The sequence below is a fragment of the Labrus bergylta genome, chromosome 22 (assembly GCF_963930695.1).
Source record: "Labrus bergylta chromosome 22, fLabBer1.1, whole genome shotgun sequence".
Taxonomy (NCBI): Eukaryota; Metazoa; Chordata; class Actinopteri; order Labriformes; family Labridae; genus Labrus; species Labrus bergylta.
In genome coordinates, this window is record NC_089216.1 from 17,965,506 (window position 1) to 17,983,701 (window position 18,196).

At 42.5% G+C, this 18,196-nt stretch overlaps 1 protein-coding gene across 1 annotated transcript in view; it reads right to left on the reverse strand.

Annotated features, from left to right (window-relative positions):
* The window catches only part of tbc1d14 (TBC1 domain family, member 14), a 47,363-nt gene extending 29,826 nt beyond the window's left edge, over positions 1 to 17,537 (reverse strand). The window contains exons 1-4 of the mRNA XM_065950225.1: positions 17,432 to 17,537; positions 16,962 to 17,148; positions 13,026 to 13,764; positions 3,821 to 3,944 (exon numbers count right to left, since the gene is read on the reverse strand). Coding sequence (XP_065806297.1) covers positions 3,821 to 3,944; positions 13,026 to 13,764; positions 16,962 to 17,013 — 915 coding nt within the window. The 5' untranslated portion in view covers positions 17,014 to 17,148; positions 17,432 to 17,537. The remainder of the gene's footprint in view (positions 1 to 3,820; positions 3,945 to 13,025; positions 13,765 to 16,961; positions 17,149 to 17,431) is intronic.
* Between the last annotated feature and the right edge of the window lie 659 nt (positions 17,538 to 18,196).

Genomic DNA, 18,196 nt, shown 5'->3' on the forward strand with positions numbered 1-18,196 from the left:
CACGCTCAGGGCATGTTTCTGCGACACTAAAGTCAAGCTCTAAGAAAAACTGAAACTGTTGTCTGTAAAATGCTTAAAAAGAAAATCATAGGCCAGTCTACAAAGCCCCCAATGATGAGAAAAGTCCATCCTCTCTCCGTCTTCTGCCTGCTCCACTTTTCAGAGAATGTGTGATCAAACAGGCCGTTTGGAGATTTTCCCTTCATGACATCACAAAGGGCAGTAGCCCCTCCTCCAGGTGGGTGACACTCCCACAGCTAGATGTTTGTTCTGCCCTCTGAGTCTGCCTTCTCACCGTAAATAATAGGACATGGAGCGAGAAAGACCGAGACACCCAAGTCCTTCGATAAAGTGGGCGTGGTCAGACTCCGCTCATTTACATATTTAAAGGCACAGACACAGAAACAGCCTGTTCTGAGCAGGGCTGAAATAGAGGGGTTTATAAGCATGATCAAATACAGGATCAGAGTGGATTTAGAACAAGAACCTTCACAGACACTTTTTAGTGAGCTCTGAGACTTATTTAAACTGTTGAAGAGGAGGAGAATATGTCACCTTTAAAGCAAAGTCATGACCGAATAAGTAAAGAATAAAAGCAAAACTGTATTAAAATGCAAATAATCACCATTAACTATAGAAATTCAATAATTGTAATAAAAACACTTCATTTGACAGCCTTAGTTAAGGAAAAAAAATAGCTTAAGATTAGAATGACGACTTATTGGGGGGGAAAGAAACAAGTTGTTTTTCTCAGCATGTGCCGTTCTTAAAATAAACTTAATGTCACTGATGGGGAGTGTTCACGGCTTTGTGCTCAGCTGAAGCATGAACGTGACGACTGAATGTTCTTGATAATTAAAAGTCCACCTGCTCCCTAAAGTCATTACATAATATATTTAATGTGTTACTTGTCCTGTGCAGGAGTCATAATACTTGGTGGAGTGATCATTGATGAACGTTCAGGCTTCAGGTTCTGGCGGCTCATCCGTTGGAACTTTGAGCAGAATGAGTTCAGGAAATTAAAACTGCTGCAGCTCTAAAACCACTGTTCAATGGACCTACACTTTAAATAAATACTATTAAAAAGGAGCAATCAATAAGATATCTCCTGAATGAAATGATAAAGTGATCTTACTATCTGATCAGACATTAAGGAAACATGCTATGTTGAAGTGCTGGCTTCTCTGACAACAAAGCAGCAGTCAGTATGTCCTCCTTCTAACTTTAGATTCTGGTCCTGAATGCTCTGGATTTGTTTGGACCAGAGAAGGTAGGCGGTTTTAAGACACCCCCACACGGCCGTTTAGGACGCCCCTCTGTTTGTCAGATATGAGAGCAGTTATCAGGTCAACAGGTGTTGCAGCGATGGAAGCAGGTAAGAGAAGTGGTTCAGATAGAAGTGATTGTACCCGACCTAAAAAGCCTCTGCATGTTTCTAATAAGCTCCACGAGCAGAAACGTGCTCAAACTAGGATCAATATTGGAGATGCTTTTGAAAAATGGAGAGAGGTTAGAACGCAGAAAGGTTTACAGACCGATGCAGAGCTGGATAAACACTGAAGCTTCAGAGTCCACCACATGGTGACCTGTGTGAGCATTGACTCTAGAGAGGAGGGCGGGGGGAGACAGCTCTGTAATGTTTTGAATTTGGACTGCAGTACCCACTTTAAACACTAGGTGTCAGAGTTACATACTGCTCCTTTAAGCGATATCTATTTAAAAGACTAAATATCTTTGGTTTCTGAAAATATATCAATTAAACACAAAAAGATAAACAGAGTTGAGGCAGATCAGGAGAATAAATACAAGTACTTGTTTAACAGGCCGGTGTTGCCATTGCTTTCTCAACACATTCCAAACCTTTTGCACCACCTATGCAGGCCGTTCATGTGGGTGTCACACAGCTGAACAATTAGCTTGATCCAGAAGTGATTAAAGCAACTTGACCTCAGCTGAGAGGTACACCTAGGCCGGATGGACCAAATAAACAATGACTGATACAAGTGGAGGGTTTGTTTTCAAGGACAGCTTGAGGAAAGACAACTTGAGTGAAAAGAATCTAGTTCTGATGATAAAATGTAGCAACATCACATTTGAAAAGAGGAAACTTTTGGATTCTCTTCATCCGAGGACAATTTATTTCATACCATTTATAATCCAACTAACAGTCGTAAACAGTGCTCTTTGAGTTAAACCAAGTCAGGAGGACAAAAGTGTCTATGATCATCCCTCGTGAAACACACAGAAAACCAAACAAACAGTCGGTACACAAACACAAACCTCTTGTCGGCTAATTTGACTAATATTTGTTCCAGGGTACGACACAAACACAGCCGAGCGGCGCTTCAGATGTCGCTGTGTAAACAGGTTTGCTAAAGGTAGGAGGAGTGTGTGAATGATTTCAACAAAGTCGAGTCACGACTGAACTGCACCCAAAATAAACACACGACTAGAGAGGTCTTAAAGGAAGGAGTCAGAAGCTATTTCCTGAAGGAATAAAATTCAGACTTAAACAAAAGTAAAGCAGCTAAATCGTCCCTTCTGGGCCTCCGTACATGTGTGGTGGTGTCTGTGTCTGCAGAGACTCTGTCCTCTGACTGGATTTTACTGTTATGTTTTAGTTGACTCGGGACGCTTCTGGGCGGGGAGCTGGTGAGTTTCCTCCAGCCAATGACAGAGCAGCAGGTGAGTTTAGGAGTGGATACAATTCGGTGATTTGACGACATTCAAACTGGCATGTGACAGACGTAGACGTAGCGAAAAAGAAGAGAAATTAAAATCATAGTGAGGTGAAACACCAAGCAGATAAAGCTTGTTCTAAAACGAGGGTGAACCTTGTGTTGGCTTTTACTCGCGGATGCAGAGTTGGTCTGCTTCCTGTTGGACAGGCGGGTGCGTTCGAATTGTCCCTCCTATCCTCTTTCACTATCCACTTCACCTTAACCCCGGGGAAAACGTCATGAGGTCAAGGAAAGATGTTAGGAGAATTCATAAAGGACTTATGGAAAGGCGATCTCGTTGCTCTGACAATTCAACCACATTTTCCACTAGGCCACGTCATTAAATACGACGAGCCGGTGGAGGTTAATGACGTGGGTCTGACGTGTTGAAACTACAATGTTCAGAAAATGGACTACAAAAAACGCATCTAAAAAACGTTCCCCTGTGCCTCCTTACCGGTAAAATAATCCTAATTACCACAAGGTTGGGACTGAATTAAAAGAAATATAGACTATCTTTTATCTCTTACATGATCTGTGTCACTTTACGATCATCATTCATTTCCGTGAACGGTCGGATGCTTTAAATGTTGCGGCCGCAAGGAATTGTGGGGCGTCATATCTCATCTCCTTTGGTAAAGGATGGTCCAGTGTATCCTAAAGGAGGTTATAAAGGAAGCATTGACCCACCTTTCTTTAGATTTTAGAGAATTCGAACGGCTCTTATCATGGCCGCCACTTAAATGCTTCCGGGTCATTTCACTCAGTTAGGAACCTTCCAAAGCAAAAATGACAATATGAACGCACCCCAGAGGTTAGCTTGTGCTAGCGTGCGTTAGCTTGCAGTGTAGGTACAAGCAGTAAACGTACACACACTACGTCATGCAGTGAGTGTGTGCTTCATGGCCATATACCCAGGTAAACAAAAGAGTTAACCCTGAAGTTAACTCGCTAACCCCAAATCCTTAAATGTTGTGTTTATAAGCTGCAACAAAAGAATGCTTCTGACTCCACCTTCAAGGAGCAGAGTGTCTTCTGATTTTGGTCATGTGAGGATCATCACGGGACAATGTGGTGAAGTCTTAAAGTGATATTTTTACCGTTTGTATTCTCTTGTGGTCCTTGGTGGGAGTTTCCCGCAGTGGGACTTTTCCAAACAGCTTCCAGCCGGGATCCCTCGGCTCCACCGGCCGACTGTCCTTCACCCTCCTGGAAAACAGGCTCCTGAGGGAGGAATCAAGGACGAATGAATTAGGTCATTATACCACAGAGCAAAAAGTCTAAAGCACTATTTTGTGTTAGTCTGTTTGTGTGAACGCTAACAGACTTTACCCATGACATTTTCAGGAGTGCATATGTGAAAACAGCATAAGGTTGGAAAGGTTATTGGGTCACTGTTGGGACCCAAGAAGGGCAGAGAGTGTGTGTGTGTGTGTGTGTGTGTGTGTGTGTGTCCTCCCATGAACTCAAGACTTTCTTAGTCTCAAAAAGGAATCAAAGAATGAAAGCTCATAAGTTCTTGAGCCTCATATTTAAACCTGAACTTAACCCAGCATTTTGTTTCTCTGAAGACAAAACACAAAATGAATAAATTAAATGTTCTTTCCCCTTCAACCTTTTAAATGACTTTCTGCCCTTTCTGCTCTGCATTCAGACCTTGAAAACCTCCACTGTAAGAAATCACCTGGTGCTTGAACACAACATGCAAAGCTGCAGAAAATAAAAGCGTCCTCTGTTCTGCTTGTAACATTAAGAGAGCGATTCCCCTTCAGTTGTCTTCACAGAGCTGCAAGCGGGGGGGGCTTTGATTAGAAGCCTGAATAGAGCGGAGCTGTGAAAAGACATGAATAGCTGCTCAGATAAAAGCCTCTTCTGGCCTGGTCATGTGACATGAACATGCATTGTAACATCAAAGAGTCCGTCTCCAGCCGTTTGTCTGGGATGAAGCTCACGATGAGGAAACAGCTTGATCTGATGATTGTAGCTCCCTGATCAATAGGAGACAATTCATCTATCCAGCATGGACAAGCGTGGATGAGCTGGCTATACGTCTCTGGAGAGGTGTGAGTTGTCTTGTGATCTGACCTTTGACCCACTGACTGCTGCGCACCTTCTCCTGAGCTCCTCGCCTGCCTTCAAGGTGGTGATGACAGGAAACAAGCTGCTGAGCTCTCTGAGCAAACACGGCTACAGGCTAAAGAGTGCCGGCTTCATTCACTGATAACAGGCCACATCTGCTGCAGCACACCCCCCCCCCCCCCCCACACACACACACACACACACACACAGCCCCCATGTTTGTCTGGGAGATGACTGTCATTAAGACATTCATCCTTCTGCTGCGCTCTCTAATATCTGCTCCATGATTATCTAGCGTTTTCCATGACACTGATGGAGTTCAGAGCCCAGATGAAACATTGTTCAGATGATATTTTCAGGATAGTGAAGACCCATCACGATTCATCAACATGTTCATCTCAAAATTGTATTGTATTAAAAAGTACCAGTAAAAGAGCCAAATTCTTGCTTGTTTTTTTACCTCAGTAAAAAAGTTGATGGGTTTATGGCCCCAGTCATTAGTTCAGAGTCTTTTTTATTACAGCTTTATGTTCAGTTTGTTAGCTATGGTCACATTTTCAATAAAGCAGAAAGGGGGGGTTGCACTAAATGTACAACTTTTTAAGACCATTTTAAGACTACTTTGGGAATGCAGATTTCATGCAGGACTCAACATTTATATGGATTCTGAAAAGACGTAGTATTGGTGTCCCAGTCGGGGGACTTTACGCTGTTGAGGAAGTGCGAGAGAGCAGAGCTGGAGCACCACACACACTGGCTCCACCGATCCAGTCCCACCCCTGTAACCCCCTCTGTTACTACCTTCGATGGAGGTACAAGGGGGATCACTTCATCTCCTCATTACTCCTCCAAATAACTAAGCTAAGATCTTAAAGGGGACGTATTATGAAGAATCCACTTATATTATTATATAACATATATTTGGGTAACCTGAGTGTCTACTGACCTACAAAATATGAAATAAACCCATCCAGTCCTTTGTTTGTGGTCTGCATAAGTCTTACAACACAGAGATAAATGCTCTGTTTCAAATGTGCTCAACTTGTGATGTCACAGTGGGATTCGCTTCCCCTCCTCTGGTATCTCCACCCATGGACTCCACCCCCAGCCTAGAGCTAAACTTTTGCGCAGGTCCGCAGGAGTGATGTCTACTGGGAAAACTAAGGGGGGGGCTCATTGCATTTAAAGAGACACACACACCAAAACGGAGCGTTCTGAGAGAGCTGGTTTATACAGGGTCACAAACCTCCTCTGGTGCTTGATTCATGTTATATTTTGACCAAATCACAGCACAGATGTTTCATTTAGACCACAGGGGACTGTTTGAAAAGGTGGAGAAGGGGGAGAATATGTCCTCTTTAAAGAGGCATGAGACTCAGCAAAGTAGCAAAGAAATGCTGACCACCTTAATCAGTATGACTTAATGAAAGCAGAGTGTGTTCTATTATACCCTCGTGCTGGCCTGTTATGTAATGGCTGATAAACAACAGCAGCTGTACCTGGTCAAAGTCAAAGATTGAGACCAGCTGATCTCAGACTGCTGACTTGCGTTGTGAAACTGAGTGCAGATACACATTAACTCATCTCACCTCCGTGTGTGAGGACTTCACAGTTTATCTGTTAACGTGTAGCCCGGTGACTTTTCAGAGTCCAAAAAGAGTCAATAAGAACGTACAAAGACACGATGGCGACTTAGCTCAGCTGTGGGTTAAACGTTAACACTTCCCTGTTGTTTCTCTTGTAGCGGCACGTTTCACATCACGGCTACATATCTCTCACTCCTCAAACAGACACTGTTCCACACAAACATAATGCAGTAGGAGGCGTTTCCTCATTCTGTGGGTGACTCGAGGCTTTAATGAAGAAGTGGAATGAAAATGCCAGCTCATGTTAGGTGTGTTCTGACAGGCGGTGAACAAGTTGACAAATGTTCTCTTTATAGAATGAGGAACATATGAAATCCCTCTCTGTGATCTGTTGGCATTGATGCCATCACCAGGAATTTTCTCTTCAGCCTTAGAAACTTTTTTTCCAAGGAGGTTGTCAAAACTTTTGATACTTCTGGAGTCCACGTGTTTTAAAACGATACAATCTCCATGACTTGCATGATCGACGGTGGTGAAAATGTACAAAGCTTCAGAAAGAACGACCGACGTTCAGTCATATCTCTAACCAAAAGCTGCAAAAGAGGGTCAGCACTGCCGGAATCTACAAACATGTTGGCATCTTTTTGGTATCGAAACGTTCCCATTGGTGCGATTTAGAAGACGAAGAAGATATACTTTACTATAGTCAATTTTACACTATGTTACTGAACATGATACAAACACATGAAATACACACACATGCACAAACAGGATCCTATGGACACACACTGGTGGAGAGTGAGGGGGGGCTGTCCACAGCGAGCGCTCCTGAGCTGGTTGGGGTTTGGTGCCTTGCTCGAGGGCACCTCGCTGCTCTCCAGCTACCAGACCAATTTGCCAGATTTGGTCTGAACCAGTGACCCTCCAGTTCCCAACCCAAGTCCCTACAGACTGAGCTAATGCCCCCCCCCCACATTTAGACAGTGTGCAGGAGTTTGCCTGCAATAATTGTTAATGAGTAACAAACTGTTACCAAATATAGTGACAAGAATGTTTGTTTTGTAGCTGTAGTTTTGAAACAGGTTTCAATACTGATTGATTTTTATTTTTGTCTTATCCTAGTTCAAAAAATGTGGTAGTCCGACACTCATCCTACCGTGTTTGTCATTTGGTGTACGAGTCCTTATTCTTTTAGTCTGTATATCTATTGTCCGAGTAACTTTTAAACATTTGTTTTGTTGACTTTTTTCTCAAGTTTGGCTTTTGTCACACTTGAAAAAACGTGATTGGTGAGGTTGTGACCTCTCTCACTAAGTGGAGATGTTAGAGGTACACATCTTGTGCTGTTGCTGTTCATGCTGTGCTTTGTATGCCGGAGTAAAGATGAAAAACAGATTTGTGCTTCAGAGCTTCCTGGTTTAAAAAAATGTGACATCTGATGTTAAAAAGCATCAGATTAGGCTCCATAAAGCCGATACCGATCAGTAACAAAATGTCTTCATAGATTCCTGATACAGATCTCAGAGTCACATCGGGGACAAACCTGCACGTGTCGACAACCGACCCATCTCCAACCAAACCGAGCAAACTCCATTCCCCTGTGATTTTAAAGGTTACATATTATCCTCCTATCAACCAGTTCAAGTAAGTCTCAGAGCTCCTCAAAACATGTGTGTGAAGTCTAAATCCAAGTCAAGTCAAGTCAACTTTATTTATACAGCACATTTATAACAGCCGAGGCGGACCAAAGTGCTGTACAGTAAATTAGGCAAAATACATTACATCCAAAACATCATAAAGACACGTAAAAGCAAAAATTAAAAGTAATTAAAACACAAAACAATAGTAAAAGTTCTAGTAGACACTGCTGCTGGGATAAAACACTCAACTAGAAGTAAAAGCCAAGGAAAAGAAATGGGTTTTAAAAAATGACTTAAACTGCTCAGTTGTGGCAGCAGATCTTGTTTTAAATGGTAATCTGTTCCAAAGTGTCGGAGCTGCAACAGAAAAGGCTCGATCGCCCCTAGTTTTGAGCACGTCCAGGAGCAGCTGGTTGGAGGACCTTAGTGTTCTGGATGGAGCATGAACATGTAGTAGTTCACTTAGGTAACGACGTGTTGAGCCACCCCCTCTGATCCTGTATTTGATCATGTCTATAAACCCCTCTATTTCAGCTCTGCTCAGAACAGGCTGTTTCTGTGTCTGTACCTTTAAATGTAAATGAGCTGTGTCTGAGCACGCCCTCTCTCTGGAAGGACTTGAGTGTCTTTCTTGCTCCATGTCTTATTGTTTACGGTGAGAAGGCAGACTCAGAGGGCACACATTTTCTGAAGAGTGGAGCAGGAAAAAGACGGAGAGGATGGACTTTTCTCATCATTGGGAGGTGTGTAGACTGACTAGAAACACATATTAGAGTCAGCAAAACATGGTGAAGTTCTTTTTTGCATAATGTGTGACCTTTAACGTCTTTACCTCCTTATATTGAGACTTTTTATCCTCTTCAAATGACAACTTTATTATCAAAATCTCAGCATTTTCCGTCAATGCAGATAAGGTTTTTAATCTCAATGGAAACATTCTTTCAAACTAAAATATTCACAAAGCAGCTGATCTGCTGAGGTGAAAAAGATAAAGTGGAACCCCTCTGCGGTGAGCGATGAATTTGAGTAACCCCTGAGCCACCTTCAAAATAATCTGCAAAGATTAAAGTGCAGAGATTAGCCGAGTGCCAACTTTACGCTGCAGAGACTAAACTTTTAGCTCTTTACATTTCACTGCAGACTTCACTAAAACATATTCACTTCCCTGTATGACACCAAACAAATTTCCACAAAACAAGAGAGTGTGATTTGCATTCAGTGCGACCAACGTGACGGCTGAACGGCTGCAGTTTCGGTCGGCTGCTCAAGTGGAACAGCTAGTAAAGCCGAGAGGGCGGCCTGTTGGGATGCTTGGTTCAAGTCTCCTCTGAGTATTTAGGACCTCAAAACATTTGCGTTCATCTGAACGTGTGCATAAAAGTGATAAGATGGTGGTTCAAATGCTCTGCAACTAACAACGAGAAGAGCCGGCAGCGAAGTACAAAACAAGCCGGAACAAGAGGAGGGAAAGCAGAGTACAGATAGTGTCTTTCTCATCTTTAGAGACCTGAGTGAGCCGGGCGTAGAGCTGTGTTTGTAACGTGCAAACACTCAACTCAAAGACCAGGATGTTTAGAATAAAGGACAAACCTACACGCTAAAGTTTAAGGTCATCTTCTCTCTTACCTGTCAATGTACAGCAGAAGGGAAGGGGCTGCCATTCTCAAAACTCTGATTCAAAGAATTTCTCTCTCTTAAAAAAGAAAAGAGTAAACTAAGAAGAGCAAAGGGTCTCCTTCAGTCCAGATTCAGGTCCATAGATTCTGTAGTTTTAAGTTCCAGGGAGGAGACAAAGTAGCCCCGCACAGCCACAGTGTTTCAGACAGAGTGAAACAGTGAAGGAAGACTTCACAGCTGGGAGGGGAGGAATGGGAGGAATGGGTGTGAGGAGAAAAAAAGTCTGAAGGGCACGGAGGGAGTGAGTAACTTCTGCATGTGAGGGAGGAGAGATATCAGAGAGAGATAACAAGACAGAGGAACTAAAGGAGGAGGGGGGGGGGGGCATTTAAAAACATACAATGAAATGAACAACTATGGTCACCTTTTCTGATCTTTTTACTGAGAGGTTTTGTGTGAAAATGACGACTTTAAGGAATCCAATCAAAGTGCAGGGTGCCCTACTGAATGCAGAAAGATCTTAAACCACTTTGAAGTAATAGTTGTGGCAAAATGGAAAAGAGTAAGGGAAGTTCTGCCTCAGAAAGTTTGTAAAAGTAACTTTAAGCAATGTCTTCTTTTGCAATCCTGCAGTAAGGCCCGGTTTCACACTCGCACAAAACTCCTGAAAAACTCTAGGTAAGATTTTCAAATTAAATATTTTAAACTGAAGTGCAAGAATTGTACTTTTGATCAAGAAGAAGGAGCTGTTCCATCTTGTCTGAACGTCGTCATCGAGACGATTTGTTGACAATTCTTGCTGTTCAGTCTGAACGCCTTCAAAGCGAGACTGTGCGAGCTGAGAATGTTTTAAGTGCCCAGTGATGCTTCATGATTGGCGCCATCAGTCAAATATGATGACTATGTCAATACTCCGGATGGCATACCGATATAAGATTGGATCTGTCCCCGCTGGGTTCCAACCCCCCCCCCCCGACTTGAATAAAGGAGGGAAAAGGCACAGGGGACAAAATAGTGCCTGTATCTATTACGTGAAATGTGTAGACTTAACCGATTATAATGTAAAGTAGAATCTGTATTTATGATACTTATATTTCAGAATAAAGTAATTAAAGTACGGCAGTAAGTCATAAGTAAAGTTCTCATGTCAAAAGGTGCTCTGATTTTGTGAGGCTGCACAAAGACACAGCATGCCAAGATGCTAACTTTTAGCTCGTTTGATTTGAACCCATTTCAATACAGACCTCTTTCAGGTATTTTAGCATGCTTACATTTGCTTATCAGCTCCATACACGACACAGCTGATGATGATGATGTAAGTCTTACTGGTATTGCATGTGTTTCTTTTTATATCCTGCATGTACCAAATGTCATGACAATCCAGAAAACTCAGCGACATGTAGATAAAAAAAAAAACCACAAAGCTAATGCAGACAGTTTGACATCATCAGCAACCAGTCTGTGCAGCTCCACTAGAGAATGTAATATGAGCTGTGAAACTACGCAGAGCAGCATGGGGTTTTACTTTACACTAAAATCCTTTATGTCGTATTAGTTTACGGATTATGTCATGAAAGTGCACGGCTGCAGCTTCTTCTTTTTTTACAGCTTTATCACATAACTCTTTAATTATAATTACAGCCTCCATCGTCTAATAATAAAAGCAGCAACCTTGAACAAACTTGAATCTCGTCCTGTCACACACCTGCACACACACACACACACACACACACGTGTCATAAAACAAGCCAGCAGGTGTCAGGTTACAGCTGTGAAATGAATTAACTCCCAGCATTTGTTCAAAATTAAAAAGTTAGGCACACTCACACTAGGCAATCAGTACCTTACCTAAGCACGCTTCTCTCCTAAAGTTCAGTTCCTTTTTACTCATCATTAGATATGGATGTTCAAATAAACACATGTTCCGTTTTCAAGACGTAAAAATCTTATTTAGATTCTGAATATCATGTAATGTACTGATTTCACATCTGCATGACACTTCAATTTCAAACTTTTTTAGAGGAATTTAAGTTTGAGTGGCTGAGAATGTGGGAGCGTTTATATACGGAGCATCTTCCATGACGGACAGTGAAAGGTGTTACAGCTGTTCAGCAACATCTGGGCAAACTCGCTGTTGTGCTGTAGGGTTTAATAATCCACTTCCACTCTGCACTCAGGGGTGTTAGAGTCATTAAGAGAGTTGAAGCCTACACGTGGGCGCACAAGATCTGATTTTTTTTATGACAGTGTGACCACCATGAGTCACATGGAATCTGATTCTTTTTATTTTATTTTTAAATCAGATTTGAGCCACTTTCATATGAGGATTCCCACAGGAGCCAATGTGAACACCCAAACAAAAACAATCAGATCTGAGCATTAAGGCTCGCAGAATGAACGCAGCATAGGAAACACCTGCTCCTGTCCCAATGATGCATCTAACATCACTGGGTAAGAGGAAGGAACATCAGCACACAGAAGTGAGCAGTCACTCATGCAACAGCTTCTTCTTTGAGCTTCTCCTGGAGGAGCTAACCAACCATTTTTAAACAAAACCTGCACTCATATACGGACTTCCTGCACGGATGGTAGAAGTGGGATTAGCCGTTTAGGGACACTATGATCGACCCTCTGAGGTCATACATGGGGTCTTCTGTCTTCCTTGAGGCTACCTTTAGCAACATGGTTCACAGAAGTGACTCTGCAGTTAACACAGCTAGTGACTAAAACTTGCAGCAAAATGAAACGGGGTGGGCAGGGGTGGGGCTAGGAAATAGTTGTAAAGCAATTTTATTGCAACATCTGCTTTTGCAATCCAACAGGACTTTCAACAAAAAGTCCGTCGCAAGAGGAAGTGCAGGACTGATTATCATCTCACTGACTAACTGTGTGAAGACCTATTTTTAAATATTCCATCTCAACTATCACTCAGAATGCATTTGAAACGTCCATCCATCATCTTCCCCTTACTCAGGGCCAGGTTGCGGGGATCAGCACGCATTAGCCTGCTGCCTAGTCTACACAGCACCCAATCCCCATCCCTGCAGGTGGGCCCACAGGGGGGGCGCCACCACTTCGCTCGCTCGCTCGTTCGCTCTCTCTCTATCTCGCTTCAGTGTACAGACCTCTGGTTGCGTCACAGACCCAGACACTATGGCGTTTGATTTTCAGACATGCCTGGAAGGGGAATACTCCTGAGTTGAGTTTAACTATTTTTGGTAAACAAGAATGATCCTGAAGGCAAATTCATGCGAGCATCCAAAGGCAAACATTCCTTCTGCTTTTGTCTAAAAATACAGCTTGAAAGTTTACTTAATTACCCAACATTCTTTTTTTTTTTTTTTTTAAATTGTCTTTACACTCCAAGTCATATCTGAACTCACCTGTTGAATAAGCTCGCCAGAGGTCCCAGTTTCTTCAGCCTGCCATCCCCTTCCTGTTCTGAACCCGGGCTCCATAAGTCTCTGGGTGATGACGACAGCGTCACGTCCGAGAAGTGAGCGTCGTTGCTGACGTCCGTCTCCAAGGTAACGATGGCGCTGGAGTCCGAGGTGACGGTGAAATCCAAGATGTCTTCATTGGACACGGAGAGCTCGGTGCTCATGCTCGACACGCTGCACATGGAGATGTCATCGCTGCGGTTCAAGGCTCCGCCCCCGATGCTCATCCCTGTAGTGGCGGACAACCTGAGGGCGGGACTAAAGAGGCGGACGGAGTCGTACCCGCTGCGAGGGAAGGTGGAGGATTTGCGGATGGCGCTGCCGTCCGAGGGATCATTGTGCAAAGCTAGAGTGGCAGGCGAGTCGTGGGTGGAGTCCAGAATGAGGCCGCCGTCTCCCAGGCGACGGTGGCCGTGGAGGATCGCCTCCGGAGGGTTGATCTCCAGAGTCGGGATCCCTGAGTCCTGAGAGGACAAGCTGTGGCAGTCCTGGTTCAGGTCTGAGCAGCTCTTCTGGGGGCTGCTGTAGTAGATCGGGGTGGAGGAGCAGGTCGGCGTGTAGGTGGGAACGACGGGCTTGCTGTGCATGCTGGGAACATGGCAGTGATGGTTCATGTGATCGTGGAGGTCAGACGGGTCTTTCACTTCACAGCCGTTCTCCACGATAGCTCCTCCAGACCCACCTTAACAAAAACGAAAGAAAGAAAGTTTAAAACAAAACAAATCCAATATCACAAAGTGGTTCTTCTAATTGGCATCAGAGGAAATAAGTGTGGACGCCTGGTGAGGTGAAAACTAATCCCTCTGTAACCAGGCTGTAACTGGAGTCGGTGCTGTAATGTGAACAGGGCCACAGTGAGGATACATCATACTGTAACAGCAGCTGGGACGCCACGCTCGAGCTCTCAGGCTGCAGCACTAATCGGCCACCCTGACGCTCAAAGACGGAAACATTTGCACCGCTGTGCTTCGAGTTAAAACTGACATAAATCCTTGTTGTTGTTGTTGTTGTTGTTGTTGTTGTTGTTGTACACAGACGGGTAGAAGACTGCACGATATGTGGGAAGGTGAATACACAGACAGTTCCTCAAGTCAAGCTGAATGTTTTCCTAATGGTTCAAGCACAAAGCGGAGCTCTAAACCCTGACCTGCAGGATGTCATGTGAGCCCGGCTGCTCCACTTTTGTCCCCAAAACACAGCGACAGGTTTGTTCCTGTGCCGCTGAGGGAATGATCTACAAGCACAGGTAACCAACACATGACACAGAATCTGTACAAACAATGCACTGCTGGAGCGAGACTGGACAAAAACGCAGAAGTCCCTCGTCAGGTTTTTCACCTCTTAGCATTAAAGCAGTGAAGCACACGGCCACGCCAACAGCAGTCATGCATGCTCTTATAAAAGTCATGATGAACCTCGTCCAGGTTGTCAGTGCACACACAAACCTCACTCTGCAGGTCATTACATCACTACCATTATCAATAAGGCACAAAAACAGTTTCAAGTAAAGCAGGAGAACTCCTCGTGTTCTGGAAAACGCTCAGGATTTTTGGTCTCTTTGGGTCAAAAGGGGGGAAAAAAAAAACTTCATCAGCAAAAAGACTGGAATGCTCGGAGTAGTGAACGTAATCTAAAGCACATGACGGGAGAAATATTTCAGTCATTTCTGAGCCTCACTTCAGGTCAGCTTTGTTCATATTAAACACACCCAACGTTTAGTCCCAGAACTTTTTTTAAATGTGCAAAACAGATCAAATTGATGATTTTGTTGATTAGGGGAAAGGTGTTCACACTCTGCAAAGACTCTGTGGGATACTCAGTGAGAGACGGCATCCTGTTCCTCAAGTGTTTCTCTGAAAGGCTCACGACCCCTCCAGAGGGGTTCAGCGGTGAATCTCCACGTCCCAATATAATCATCACATTTGTTTTATTAAATTGATGCCGGATTAAAAAGGAGGTTTAAAATTGGTCACAGGATGCTACTTGTTCGGGTTTGTTAGCTGTGTGAAGAACAGAGAATATTAAAGGATGCATTAGACTCTCACTGTCATTAAATGCCGTTTGGTTAAATGTTTACTTTTTTTTTTTTTAATCGTGGCATCTTATAGTGTGAAAAGTGCGCTGCCTGCATCGAAGACGGGTTTTAATTGTTCACAAAAATGCAAACATGATACGGCTCATTAGCGATGGAAGGTAAAATAAAGTCATCGCAAATCACAAACATAAAACTTTTAACGTCGTCCAGCGATGCTCTCTGTCTCAGCATTTGAACATTTTACACTTTGTTTGGAGGCCTGTGTATAATGTTCATGCTTTCACAATATTTTTAATGCATTCAGATGAAGCTAAAGCTAACTCACAGCTACTCTCAGATTAATTAGAGTGAGTTTAGTCGGGGAGAAGAAAAATCTGTTTTTTAGATTTAGACGCGGCATTTTGTATACACGGCTGTTCTGTAAAACATGAAGTTATAGTCGTTATGCACTTCTAAGTCATTTTTATAGCAATGTAGCCAAGCCTGGAATTTGGTCTGGTAGCTGGAGAGTTGCCAGATCAGCTCCTAAGCACTGCCATGGTGCTCTTCCATCTCCCCATCAGTGCATTCAGGTGGAGGAGCCCACATGTGTGTAGCATGTTCAAATATAATTTCCAATTAATCGATAAAGTACATCTTCTTCTTCAATTCATGTTGTTCTCACTGAGAGAGTTCACCGAGGTCAAACTCCTCGTGTGTGTAAAAGCAGACCTGGCCAGTAAATCTGATTCTGAATCCTTAGTGCATTACATGTTTGTCAGGTTTAAGTCTACTTTTAAATGATTTACAAAACGTCATATCAAACGGTTGTTAGCATTAATGAAAAGGTTATAGGTTCAGTTTTGTTTTTTTTTAAATAGTCCATTGTGTTGTAATAAATGACAGCCGAATTAAAGACTTGTATATTTTTTTTTTTATATGTAAAGATACAATATTCCAAGATGCATTTAACTTACAGTGTTGTTAAATGCAGTTTGTTTTGATTAATCGTCTCTTAATGTTATTAGAACTTTATTGTATTAAACTACATTTAAAGTATTAAATTAAAACCGATCTGAAGCGGAATGTTTTTGTGGAATGGTCTTGACGAAACGATTAAGCAAAGTATGAATATAATGCAATTTAAATTTTTTTTACAAAAGATATATCTTTGAAAAGTACAGAAATGAGGAAGGAGAATGTAAATCTCACAGATGTTAATGGCGCCTGTTCATTTTGTTCTTTTTTTTGTTTTGTTCTGTTTTTCTTAATAGCTGGATTGGAGTATTTTTTTGTATTGTCCGTTTAGTTTATTTTATTGGATTTTGCATTTGTTAATGGTGAAGAATAGGGGTAGGACTTGACAAGGCTTCTTCCTATCCCTTTTCGAATGAGTCAAATGTGTATTATATTGAAATTGGCTTTTTTATTTTATACAGATTTTTTTTTCCATTTGTTTATTCATTTTCATCTATTTTTTTTAAATCGTTGGAAAGAAAGAAATAAAGAAAGAAGCGTGGTCTTCAATTATAAATAGGCTGCAACATGAGACATAACACACAAGGCCATATTAAATTGGAACACATGTACATGTGGTAACGCTTGTTTTTATTATTATTATTATTATTATTATACATTTATAGTGCATATGACACAAGCCGAATTGAAGACTGGTTTTAAATGTTCACAAAAAGTCACACCTTTTAGTTAATTAACTTTTGCAGAGTGATAATATGTGGGGATGTATTTTAAATAACACGTTTTTTAAGCGGGGTTCAGCGCAGATGGAGGAGAGCATGTTGTATTTTGCTTGTTAAATACAGAAGAATCCTGAGATTAGGTGTGTGTGTGTGTCAGTAACCTACCACAGTGGCTGTCTCTCCGGTCCTGAGTACCGGGGGGGGTCGTGTTCGCCATGCTGCCGCCGGGTGATGCTACAGGTGGGTGGCAGGTGGCTGCCGATGGCCGGGGCGGTCCATGATGATGATGATGCTGAGTTTCTGCTGAACCACCATCCCCTCCCTGAACCGCCTGCGTGACTCCTCAACGCAGCTTCGTGTACACACACACACACACAAACAAAAAGCAGCAGCGTTAACTCTGTGTCGGGATCAAACACCTTCCCACAGCTGGTCGAGCCGGACTAACTCGCAAAGTGCACTTGCTGCTGACGCTTCCTCAAGTGCAGCCAAATCCAGTTCAGATCACAGAGACTGAGATTATCCAGTCTCACGGCGTCGCTGAAGAAGAGGAAACACTTCCCCGACATGCACGTAAGGTGTACAAACAAGCACATCACACAAGTTTATTCGGCATCGTTTTAACATTTCATTACCTGTCTCGACGCTTCCGTCGCCATTTTAACACAAAGTTGTGCCGTGAGTGCTGAGTAATCGAGTCCAGAAAGCTCACCGTCGATGATTCACCTGTTTCGTTTGTTGTCTGGACGTGAAGGCATTATTAATCGACCTCGCAGCCTGCACAACTTATTATGATGCGTTATCATCGTCTTTAAATGTTACAAACGTTGGAATTTAACATGAATATATGGAGTTTGTGTTTCCTGCAGTTTATTTTAGGAATAATCTTTAGCATTTTATAAATGAAAGTGTTTGTTGTTTCATTTTGGACACAAGAATACATCATAAAAACATAAAGAGTGTTTGAGTCTGATGACTGTAAAATCAGTGGAATCAAAATAATCCAGATACACCTGTTATTATGTGTTTTCATGTGGACCCCAGGATGAGTTGCTGTGCTCTTGGGCAGTGGTTCCCAAAGTGGGGGTCGGGACCCCAAGGGGGGTCGTGAGATGCTTTCCAAAAGAAAAGAAAAACACTAAAAATGTTTAATAATTTAAAATTGTATATTTTACCCATAATTGTAAAAATAGATACAAGTAGTTCTAATTCACATGAAAGCAAATGAAAATTAAATGAATGTGTAAAAAATACTTAAAGGTCTCATATTGTGAAAAAATCCACTTCACCATGTTTTCCAAACACTAATGTGTCTCTAGTCTGTCTACAAACCCTCTAATGATGAGAAAAGTCCATCCTCTCCGTCTTTTACCTGCTCCACTTTTCAGAAGATGTGTGCT